This window comes from Giraffa tippelskirchi, chromosome 5, assembly GCF_054371585.1.
Source record: "Giraffa tippelskirchi isolate mGirTip1 chromosome 5, T2T-mGirTip1v1.2.pri, whole genome shotgun sequence".
Taxonomy (NCBI): Eukaryota; Metazoa; Chordata; class Mammalia; order Artiodactyla; family Giraffidae; genus Giraffa; species Giraffa tippelskirchi.
In genome coordinates this window covers 112,180,210-112,192,754 of record NC_137279.1, presented here as the reverse complement: position 1 = coordinate 112,192,754, position 12,545 = coordinate 112,180,210, and the positions used below count along the sequence as shown (strand labels likewise).

The 12,545-nt window shown below is 36.4% G+C and overlaps 1 protein-coding gene and 1 long non-coding RNA gene across 3 annotated transcripts in view; one reads left to right on the top strand and one right to left on the bottom strand.

Annotated features, from left to right (window-relative positions):
- The first annotated feature begins 6,481 nt into the window (after positions 1 to 6,481).
- The window catches only part of LOC145507035 (uncharacterized), a 12,413-nt gene continuing 6,349 nt past the window's right edge, over positions 6,482 to 12,545 (top strand). The window contains exon 1 of the long non-coding RNA XR_014054515.1: positions 6,482 to 6,591. This is a non-coding gene — a long non-coding RNA (uncharacterized LOC145507035). The remainder of the gene's footprint in view (positions 6,592 to 12,545) is intronic.
- SLC16A4 (solute carrier family 16 member 4) overlaps positions 11,031 to 12,545 on the bottom strand; it is a 27,931-nt gene continuing 26,416 nt past the window's right edge. For both annotated transcript variants that reach the window (XM_081492798.1, XM_081492799.1), the window contains one exon: positions 11,031 to 11,484. In XM_081492798.1, coding sequence (XP_081348924.1) covers positions 11,324 to 11,484 — 161 coding nt within the window. In that variant the 3' untranslated portion in view covers positions 11,031 to 11,323. The remainder of the gene's footprint in view (positions 11,485 to 12,545) is intronic.

The following is a 12,545-nucleotide window of genomic DNA, read 5'->3' as shown; positions in this document are numbered from 1 at the left end:
GAAAAAATATTGCAGACAGGGCATTTTTTTGGCATTTGTTTATTGTATATGTCATGCAAAATGGAAACGTACACTGTTTTTTGAAACTACTCAAATCATTTTATTTCTACTTACACCATGAAGAAAAAAATATTAATTGGGTTGAGTGTTAGATCTTGTCCTGGTTTTATAAATTGGAAACTGCCCTTTTGAATTATATGTGTGGTTTCCCAGTGTCTTTTGTAGGATCTAAATTTAGGATTCTGCTATAAAGGAAATAGTTCCAAGAACATCTCTTGGTTCATTTTGAAAGATCTAGTTGTATTAAAATTGAAAATGGGGATTACCCTGACTAGTAAAACAACCTAGATTTTATAACTTGCCACTTCAGTAGCTTAAGTCACATTATTGTTTACAAGTTGTTTATCTGAGGCAATAAATTTAATACTTATGGTTTGTACAGCATTTATTTTTATTTTTGCAGTAGGATATGTGATTATGGCTTATCTGACCATCACCTCTATTTCCCATTCCACTTTGCTGTTTTTAAGCTTTCCTGGTTAAAAGAGCCTTTTACTTAAAAACTTGAATTATGACCTAGTTACAAGTTTTAAGCAGAGTTGATTAATTTTATAAATTTAAGCAGAGTAACAAAATTTCTTCAAACCTCAGACAAGTTTGTTTCTGAGAAGCAACCAAGATTTTAATCTTGAGGTAAAATTACTTAACATGCTTCTGTTCCCAAATGCTATGTTATTAAGCATTCAGGTAGAGTTCCTGTATAAATTAAATGCTGGCTGTATGTTAAGAAGTAAGATATTGTGCATAGAGAAGAATGTATCAAATAGTCTTTACTCCTGTCAGCAACTTGGACTCTGATTGGAGAAACTAGATAGAAACAGGGAAATAGTTAAATATTGGGGCAAGTTCATTGTTCAAGACAACTATGGGAGAAATGTCACAAGCCAATATTTGATTAATTGACTTCTTACTGGTGATAGGGGTATATGATTGAGTATGTGAACTTTAAGCTGGGCTGATCATGAAAGTGTTTAAAAAATAATTTGTTAGATGAAGAAGAACGTAGAATGGTGGAGGGAGGTTGGAATTGAGATGTCAGTCCATCAAGCATGATTAATAATAATAGAGCAGCTTGTTGATACATGGGAAAGATGCAGGCTAGGTCTAGAAAACTAGTAATATGGTTGGGTCAACAACAATAGGGGGTCCTGAAAGGCTAGTTTTAGGCAGGTGGGGAGTGAGGATGGATAATTAGTTGAGGGATATGGATGTAAAGCAACAGTTCTAATAGTCATTTTTATTAGATACTTGAGGCCAAGCATTCTGCCAAGTCCTCAACAAACATTGTCTCATCTACTTTTCACCACAGACTATACTCTGACAGTAAGTGATGCAGCCAGGGTTCTAGCCAGGCTTTTGTTATAGCTAGGGCTTTTGGTCACTGTACTGTCATACCCCACTGTTTTCAGAAGGCTGGGATGGGATTAAAGCTGCAAACCTGAGAAAATGTCTGGGTGGTGGATTTTAAACTATAGTGTGTCAGCATTTGAAGTTCTTGGGAAACATACAGGCCCTTGGCTCCAACCCCAGAAATTGTGGGATTTGTTAGGACCAGCATGCATGGCCCAGGAGTCTTTGTTCTTTTACAAGCTCTCCAGGTAATTCTGATGAAGTAGTCTGTGTTCAGTGGTCATGGGTTGAGCAGCATTGGTCAGAGAGTAAGAGTGTTGAAGTGTAAACTTGGGGTAGTGTCATATTAAGGCATGGGAAGAGAAGATGATGCCAGAAAAGAGTCAGGTAGGAGAACCAGAATAGTATTCAGATTGTGAAGCTGAGAGGAGCTTCCAGAAGATAAATTCAGAGCTATTGAGAGGACAAGCAGAATGAAACAGCAAATGCCATGGAATTTAGCACTTAACATTGTCACAAGTGGTAGGTTTATAGTCATGTAAGTATTTCTCCCAGAAATTCAGTCTAACTTAGTGTTTAATTTTACCTTATAACTGTCTGTGAAGAAGGGCTGCTGTTTAGTTTATGAAATGCTAAAGGAATACCAGAAAAGTTTTGTGGCTTGGCTAAGGGGTGTATTGTCAGGAATTGATTGAGATATCCTTGAGTTTTCAGTTAATCTAAAAAATAATGTGATTGTAGTCTGTCTTAAAATTGAAAGTGATTTTGGGATTGAGTGTATATGTACACATGTAAGTATTTTCTGCGAATGAACCATTACTTCTGTCTACTACCTTCTAACTAGGTTACTAATAGGCTTGAGTGAGGTACAATGGAGTTATAGGTAAAATTGAGTGTATCTTTGGCTTGTAAATTGTTGAAAGATTTCCCAGTTTGAATTATTGTTACTGGGTTTATCTTTGATTGGTGTAGCTAATTATTTAATTCTTCAAATATTCAGGTACCTATTATGTATCAAGCAGTATTCTAGGTCTTGGGATTATATTGGTGAGGAAAACAGAAAAGTTCCTTATATCTCATGGAGCTTATAATCAAAGAAAGTGAAGTGAAAGTCACTCAGTCCTGTTAGACTGTGACCCCATGGACTGTACAGTCCATGGAATTCTCCAGGCCAGAATACTGGAGTGGGTAGCCTTTCCCTTCTCCAAGGGATCTTCCCAACCCAGGGATCCAACCCAGGTCTCCCACATTACAGGCAGATTCTTTACCAGCTGAGCCACAATGGAAGCCCAAGAATACATGAGTGGGTACCCTATCCCTTCTCCAGCTGATCTTCCTGACCCAGGAATCCAACCAGGGTCTCTTGCATGGCAGGCAGATTGTTTACCAACTGAGCTATCAGGGAAGGGAGGTCATAAACTAAGTTGGAGCCTTGCTGCCAAGGACCAAGGGTTTAGATTGTGTTCTAAAGCTGAATGCAGAGGTTTTAAGCAAGGGGGTGAAGTGATTTGATCAAGATTTGGCTACATATCTCAGGAAAAGAACAAATGTCTTTCATATTTCTTTCGGTTATTCCCAAGATCTAGAATAGTGCCTGGTATATAGTAGATACCAAAATATTTGAAGAATTAGTTAATTAGCTATACAAATTGAAGACAAAGGCAGTATAAGTAATTCAAAATGAGAAATCTTTCAACCATAAACACATCAAAGATAATATTTCCTTCAAAGATAGATTAGCATTTCAAATCATCTGCAAGACTGTGAATATGTTCTTGCTTAGAGATAAGCAGTGTTCTTCTATTTAAATATTATAGTAGAGATTTTATTTCTTCAGTCGCACAATTGTTGGCCATCCTGAGGTCTTCCTCATATATCCTCATTTTCTTAGCATGTCAGTTTTCTTTCAGCTTTCAGCAAATTGTCAAGACAGTTTACACTGTAGTTACATGTAGTTTCTGCTGTAACTCCTTGACCATGTTTTCTATATTTCATAATTTGTCATTTTTCTAGTGATATCAAACCAAACTTAAATACTAAAAATCAGTTTAGAGGGTTTTTATGGAATGACCTGTGCAAACCAGATACATGCATGTATACTGTTTTAAAATACTGAATTAGTATCTGATCTTTCTCAAGTGACCAGCAGGTTTTCCTTCTACCCAAAAAAGAGGCTGAATGAAAAACCTCCATGCATAACCTTTTATTGCATTAATGTTCAGAGTAGAACTATTATTACAGATAAAACGAACACTTTGAGGCACATATACATATATATTTTTATTACATGTTTTTAAGGAATTTTGGGAAAATTGTTTCATAAAATTCTTATTTTAGCATATAAAACTGACTGTCAGTTTTGCCTTGCTCCCAAGATCAGTGTATAGTTTATGTATGTTCTTGTATAGCGAAACACTTCAATAAACTGCACTCTTTAGAATTCTTCATTTTGTAGCAGAGGTCTCAAACCTGGCTATGCATTAAAATCACGTGAGGAATTTTAATACCAGTAGCCAGGAGACTCTCACAGATTCATTTAACTTCATCTAGGTCCAGTGGGGTTCTGCCGAGGTGCTAGTGTTAAGTGCTCACCTGATTTTAGTGTGTAGCCGAGGTTGAGAATCACTGCTTGAGAGTCAAATCGTAAACATACTGACCAACACATGCACAATCAGCCTCTTAAAAATTGTTCAAACATCAAAACCAAAAACTTTCAGAGTAAATTTGGATTCAGTGCAATGTGTATATTGTTTAGCCTTGTAGAATTTCTGCTGTTGAAAGTGCGATCCTCAGACCAGCAGTACTAGCATCACATAGAAGCTTGCTAAGAAATGTAGAACTGGATGGCCTCACACAAAGCTATTGAATGAACTCAGATTCCCCGTGATTCCTCTACTGGAAAGTTATCAAAAAAAGTACTTACTAAAATGTAGATATATAAATGTTTAGGGTAGTAAAAGTTGGTGATTAGCATCTTATCCCTCATGCATAAGATTCTCATATTTGTGCATTAGTCAAGGACATTGACTTTAAAGATTAAAAAAATACATATTTTCATTAAGAAAAGTAGGTACAAGAGTTCATAGGTGGTGACCTCTAGTGACCAGAAGATTACCAGAGGTCTCTGCCACCAAGACAGGGGAGGGTTTTCTGTTTATCCTAGTTGGTTTGCTTGCTGAGTCGCTTCAATTGTGTCCGACTCTGTGCGACCCTATGGACTGCCACCTGCCAAGCTCCTCTGTCCGTGGGATTCTCCAGGCAAGAATACTGGAGTGGGTTGCCCTCCCCTCCTCCAGGGGATCTTCCTGACCCAGGGATTGAACCCATGTCTCTTACATTGGCAGGTGGGGTTCTTTACCAGTAGCGCCACCTGGGAACCCCATCCTATTTAGTTGGGTCTTGCTTATTTTGTTACATTTAAATATTTTTTCTCTCCCTCCTATTCTGTTCTAGTTCATTCATTTCATTATAAGATAGAACGTGTTGTTTTTATATAGATACAGGTGAGGATATTTGAGACTGTACTGATAGGTGCCCCATAATTTAGAAAATTTGGCAGAGATGGAGTCAGAGCTTTCTATGGAGAGCATAGATATGGACAGGATTGAGGAGTGGTTCCTGATTGCTTTTGTTGTTTAATCATAGTACAAAAGTAACTTCATTAAGAAACTGATTTTCCTCACATAGCAACAAGAATCTAATTATGTTAAAGTTCACAGTGACAAGTAATAAAGATTCATATATATTGAAGAGAATGGACCAATGTGAATGTTCAGAAAATACTGTGAATTGCATGGTGTCAATTTAGATACAGAAATGCTCTTTTTTAATGCCTAAGTTTTTAAGATAAAAGATTCTAAAGTACATTAACCAAGCAGCCATGTTGATACCAAATGAGAAATTGCAGCCAGATTATTCTCACGTCTCACAGTTTTTCAATTGGCATGTATGTTTTAGAGGGATTTTTCATCAAGCCCAGCAATGTCAACATCTTTAGAAAACTTCTTTAGAGTTCATTTATAGATTCCTCCTGAGACATGAGACACGAGTTTTTTTATTTTTCAGTGGAAATTTGCCTGTATCATTTATTTCTCACAACACATTTTACTTGTGAAGTTTACCCTCTGCGGTGTTAAAAATCTTACTGAAAATTCATTCCGCTAAAAGGATTCATCTGAACTTTAAGGTTTGGTGGTTGAAAATACTTTATGTCTGTGATACATGAGTGTTCTTTAATACATCGGTTTAAAGGTATTTTGAACCTTCAAAGATACCTTTTCTTCTATTTGCTGCTTTTTAAATGTGGAGGTATCTGAAGCCCTAATTTTAAAAAAAAATTGAACACATGGTATTAGATCTACCCTCCTCTATTTACTTTTAATAGCCAAGTTTAAAGGAGGGAGCATTTCTAAGTATAGTAGTTGGTTAAATGTCTTTTTTTCCTCCTGGGTTTCTTTTTAGGAACTACTGACAATCAAAAACCTATAGCCGACTTTGGGATATGGCTTTATTATTCAGCAACTAAAAGATGAGTTCTAATTGGCAGACTTCTGGCATTGGCACTTGTCCTTCTGTTTCTGTAGAAACTGGGTTGGAAGTCAGAGCTGCACAAAGGGAAAGGGTAAGTTTCTTTTAAACTCCATATTTATAAACCCATATCTTATTAACTGTGGCATGGTATCAGTTTTCACATAAGGATATATACATTTGTGAACTAGAACTCAAATATGAACTACTGATTTTTACTTGAGTGGAAACTGACATCAAGTCATTAAATGTAATAGGAGGGTTTAAATATGGATTTAATATTCTCATGACTCTGACTTCACATATCTTGAAGCAGTGAACTCAGTATGATAATTCTCACTTTTCAGCTATATCTAATTTCGGGGTGATAAAGTTGGTTTTTATCCTCTTAGATCACTCTGTTATACTTTTCTGGTAAGTGAAAATTGGGGTATAATGCATACAGAGGACATTTTAAAAGTCTGCATGAATTGCAAGTCTCTGGGACAAAGTCTGATTCTTTCCATTATAAAGCAGTTACTGTACTACTGACCAGTTTTTTTAGCCTCTCTCTTCTCTTAGTCAAACAGGATGAGATCGTCTGTTGGGCACATACATATGTTCTCATCCAGGCAGACACCCATTAATCCTAGAACCTAAGACAACTGCCACTTGGTGAGTCATCTTATTACTATGGCTTCAGAGGACTGTGCTGCGTAGCTGGGGCATTTAGGCTTGAAATGGCTTAATCAAGTGTGGTAAAGTCCTCTGTTCTAGAGTTTGGTGTATGTAAATAATTTATATTAAACTCTGACTAGCTTTGCAATATTGAAGGAAGTTTATGTTAGCTCTTACTCTTTATTAAAACTTATCTGTCATTTCCTTGGTCCTGAAATACAACTCTTAAAGGATAGATTTCTCTTTTCCTTGCTAAAAGAATGTTGATGTAGTGACACCAACCAAAGAATGGGACATCTTGGCTTTATTTTGGCCCAGTTTATCAGTTTTGTAAAAATAGTGTAAAAGTGAAAATTGGAATTTTTTGCGGTGTGTGTGTTTGTTACTAAGTCATGTCTGACTCTTGCGACCCCATGGACTATAGCCTGCCAGGCTTCTCTGTCCATGGGATTCTCCAAGCAAGAATACTGGGGTGGGTTGCGATTCACTTCTCCAGGAGATCTTCCCGACCCAGGGATTGAACCCAGGTCTCCTGCATTGCAGGCAGACGCTTTACCATCTGAGCTACCAGGAAAGTTAATTCAGTTTTTGAAATTTCATTTCACAAGTCATTGAGCAGTTAATGCCTGAAAGTGGATTTTCATTAAAAAAATGTTTGCCTCCATTCCTTAAGTATTGCTGTGTATCCTATTTGTTTCTCTTTGCTTACTAGCCCTTGAATGATGTAAAATAAATTGAATTTGTGATTCTTGGTAAGTGTGGCTAGAAAAAAAACTTTAGTTGTTAGCTGCATGCTATCAAGTATCCAGACATCCACATGTGTTATTACTCCTTGGTAAGAGTGGCCAACTTGTGGCCTAGGACTCTTAAAACTGAGAGTCCTAGGTCCCAGGAACTCCCTGATTTCCAGGCAAGCCAGACAGTTGATTGCCCCGTCTTATCCTCTGCATCTCTGAAACAGCCTCAGTAGGTTGTTATTGATCATCATTTTGGATGAAAGTAGATTTTTATGATGTGTTAGAATGTACAAGAGAGTAAGTTCTTTTTAGGAAATGGTTGTCTTTATTTGTCTCAGTGATCCTAGGTAATGCCAGCTTCCCTCTCATAGAAATAAAACATGAATTTTAAACTGATTTATTTAAAAGATGATTCCAAGGCCTTTTGTTGTTTTTCATTTGTTTGTATATGTGAAGACCATGGGTGATAAATATGAGACATTTAGGTAGATGCTTGTGGTGCATGAGTAACCAAATAAGGCAAATATATGGACATAAAGCCTCATACAAGCTCTTTCTGCTTTAAGCGAATCACTCAAGGTTTTTAAAAAGTATTGGGCTTTGGTTTTAAATTTAGGTCCTCAGGTTTGGATTCTGTTTCTTTTAAAAATTACGTCTAAATTCAAATATTAATACACTGTGGTTTCTTTTTTCCTCTCATGGAAAAAGCTAATTTTACAATTAGGCAAGTTTATGTACTAAGGAGCTGATTTTTTGCAGATAAACAGATAGCATCACATATGTTAATGTCCCTAGATTATTTGAAAAATACCACAGATTATTTCAGTCCATTTAAGTATAATTATTGCTTTTATTAAATTTTAAACTTATCATCAAAGAAGAAAAGCCAAGGGCTATGATCTAATCATTGTTAATTAGTATTCACAATTGGCTCCCTTAGGATTAGCTTTGTGACTTTAGACAAATAACTTGGTCTTAATTTGCTTTTGTTCCTTAGGTATAAGATAGGAATATTAATAATTATCCATCTTCCTCACAGGATTGACCTGATACTGATGAAGTAATAGGTGGGAAAGAATGTTTAAAACTTAAAAGTACTATAAGGTACAGTTTTAGTACCAGAAACGGTATTTCATGAACAGCGTATATAGAAAATTCCTTTTACATTAATGATATGGCATTTCTTAGAGTTAAAGCAGCTGGAAATGGTTATCTTAATAGTTTTAAATAACGCGGTAAGTGTGAAGAAAGTATTGAACTTTTGTGTTCAAAAGTTCCAACTGAACTTTTATGTTCAAATTATCATAGCTCTACTAAATATGTATGTATTTATAGGTAATTCTTATACTTTATAAACATTTCAACTAATATTTTATATTAAGGAATTATAAGTGGCCCGTACTTAATTAAGCATTACCTTCTTTGGTCAGAGTTGGTGAATATTGGAATAATAATGAACATTATTTTTTAATAACTACATTCTTACTTTATTGTAACATGTTTTGTGGCTTTGTTTGTTTTGATTCTTAGATACTTTGCATCCTTTTTTTCATTTCAAACTAGATATTAAAACTTGATGCCAATTTGAGTTAGAACACATTTATTATAAGATAACTGCTTGCAGTTAAATTAGCTCCATAATCTTGTGTACTGCCAAGAAGCCAAGATTGTCTAAAGGGGAAAGTGTAGGGTTTTGTTAGTTTGTGTTTCAGTTAGGACTCTACATACTAGGTGTTTAATTTCTTTGACCTTAGTTTTATTTATTTGTAAAATAGTCATCATAGTATTTTCTTCTAAGGGTTCTGAAGACTAAGATTAAATATAAAATGTGTCTGCCTCAGTGACTGGTATGTGTTAGATGTTGCTATAAGGTTATTCACCAGCCTACTTCTGCAAACACATGCGAAGTCTACTGTTTGTTTCCTCTTTGTCCCATAGGATATATTTTTTTTTAGTTTTTTTTTTCTTTTTGGCTGCACCCCATAGCATGTGGGATCTTAGTCCCAGATCAGAGATCAAACCTGTGCCTCCTGCATTGGAAGGCCGAGTTGTAACCACTGGACCACCAGGGACCCCGCCCCCCACCCCCCCTCCCACTTGGGATATCTTGAGAAAGGTGTACTCTTTTGCTTTTCTTGAAACCCTTTATGTGTCTGAGATAATATTTCTAGATTATGATTACTTAAAAATGTCTTGATATCTTATTGTTGTGTTCAGGGGCAGAAGTAAATAGGAACATCTTAAATTAATTGTTAGTACAATGAGTACATTAGTTATGAAGTCTCTAGCTTCCTGTGGTCTGGAGATTCACCCTTTCTTGATCCGCACCACCCAGATTTAGAGGGGCCTATTACCATTGAGTAGGATGAAGAACTACTCAGTTGTGTATGAGTCATGAAGCCTGTGTAAATCAGAATTCAACTTGAAGTTCGTTAGTTGGTTCTACTTTTACTGTTTTGTTATGTTTTTTGTTTTTGGCCGCACAGTGTGCAGGATCTCAGTTCCCCAACTGGGATTAAACCCAGGCCATGGTGATGAAAGCCCCGAATCCTAACCATTAGTCCACCAGGGAACTCCGTCTAGTTGGTTCTACTTAAAATGTATAGTTTGCTTTCATTGGAGGAAAGAATCTAGTTGTCTAGGTAGTCAGTCTTTTGAGAACAATTATTGCTCAAAAGGGAAGCTGGGACGGATTAGAGTGATTCCTAGTAAGTCACTGATTTTTAAAATCTTGTGTTTTGATGTAGAAAGAAGAAAGGAAATGAGTGGCTACTGTCTCTGAAGAGTTTTTTGCTTGGTACAAGTATATTTTCATTTAATCCTTATAGTGAGGTAGGTTGGTGGTATCCTCATATTATAAAGGAGGAAACTGGGACTCAAGACCAGTTGAGTAACTTTCATGAAGTTACATAGTAACAAGTAGCAGAGCTCGGATTTATCATTATTGCTGTTTGTGTGAAGAGGTACTGTTTCTGACTATTCATATTGTCTTACATCTAAAATGTAAAAAGAATATTAGTCCCATCTGTGTGTAAAACCTATACATTTTAAACATGACCAACTACAGTTTTTAACATAACCTAGACTTGAACTCAGATAAATTTGGTTCCAAAATTGGTACTGGGCCTGTTGGTCTTGCAGACTGATGCCAAAGATTGATGTATTAGCTCATATAGTGCTCTGTTAAAAGGCAGATGAGATTCCAGAGGAGAGAATGACTTCATGCTGCGAGAGGTTTTCCAGAAGCCTTTGGTGAGTCAGATTGTGAAGGATAAGCGAGACAGTCTGGTGGACAATGGCAAGCCATTGGGGTTGTAACTGGTGGCACAAAAGTACATGTAGAAGGTGAGAGAGTGCCACATTTTGGAGCTAAATCCAGGCTTTCGTTTTGGAGTTTTTCTCTGTAGGGAATTAATAGTACTTTAAAGCAGAGAGGAATGGAAAGATGGAATAATAATAGTAATAACAGAAGCTGAAGGAGATTCTAGAGAGGCTGGTATTGCAGAGAACACTAGGATGGTTTTTAAGAAAACATCTTAGTTTATCTCCCATTAAGAGCCACCTATTCAACTTTCATATAAAACTTCTTCTAAAGTTATGTCTAGATGGTGAGCTTGACCATTTCAGATAATTAAATATAGTGAAAAAGTAACATTGGATGGATAGGAATAGTATTCAGAAATGATCTTGAAATAAAGGTTTCTTGTTTGGGTTTTTAGCAGTTCTTATTTATGTTTTATTGCACAGCAAAACATGTTTATTACAGAAAATTTAAGAAATAAAATAATGAAAAGAAAACAAAGATTATCTCTAGTTAAGAAGCAAACTGTTAAGTTGCTATTACTCTTTTCTTATCACCAGTTAGACGTTCTTCAGAAAGCTAAAGCAAAAAGGAACCTTAAAAAACTATGTGATTCACCTTCTCATTTTATAAATGAGGGTACTTCTCTTCCATGCTTTTTCTTCCACTGACTTTTACTTTAGATTTTCTTTTAAGCTCTCACTTGACTGCAGTCTTCTCTCACTGTCATCAGACTGTTTTTCCATCTTTCCACCAATGGTACGAAGAAAAGGGAAACTGAAGAGAGGAGATAGCACGTGCCCGAGAAGTAGAAGGAGCCAATGTATGTCTGGGTATAATCGTATAACCAGCCTATAAGGGAGGAAGGATTTCTGTTAATGATGCAAATCGTGCCATTAATAGTTCTCAGCCATGAACCATTGAAGGAAGAAGCCTCCTGTAATTATTCTGTATTGTGACCCATTAGAAAGTTAGTCAAGCTGCTTACCTGTGTTAAATTCTGTTGAAGCTAAATCAATTCCATCTGAGTTAGGGGTTTAAACCTTGGCAAAAAAGTAATTGTGGACCTAGAGCCCATCTCCAGTGTTATAATGAAAGTTGGAGAAAATTGGAAACACATACCATTTCATTTTACAATTATTCTTACAAAGAAAAAAAAACTGAACCATTTTCCAAGGAAAAAAGTGAGAACTCATTATTATCTTTTTTTCCTTCACTGAACAAACATTTGAGTTCTTACTATGTTCCCAGTGATGTGCTAAGTGTTGATACCATAATGAGCCAAACTAGACATGGCCCCTGAACTCATAGTTTAGTGGGGCTTTAGGTATTACACCTGTGATAAGGGCTATGCAGGGATGGTTCAGGTGAGAACAAGTGAAAAGGAACTGACTTGGCCAAGTGGGTTAGACAATGACAGTATTTCTCCCTGAAATCAAAGTGTTCTTTTTAAAACAAGAATTGAAGGGTTCTCAGAATCATTTGGTTGATGGCACATATTCGAATCACTCTGGTGGCTCAGATGATAAAGAATCCACCTGCAATGCAGGAGACCCAGGTTTGATCCTTGGGTTAGGAAGAACTCCTGGAGAAGGGCATGGCGACCTACTCCAGTATTCTTGCCAGGAGAATTCCATGGACAGAGGGGCCTGGCAGGCTATAGTCCATTGGATCACAAAGAGTCAGAAACGACCGAGCGAAAAAGACTTTCACATACTAGAACTTCTTAAGTGAAATGCTTTTTTTTTTTTTTTTTAAAGTGAGTTTGTGATGGCAAGGAATATTTGTACCAGGCACCAACATTTATACATTATTGCAAAAGTCATTCTTACGAAAAAGGCAAAAGTCTCAAAATTATTATGAAAGGGCTTCCCAGGTGGCACTAGTGGTAAAGTACCTGCCTGCCATTGCTA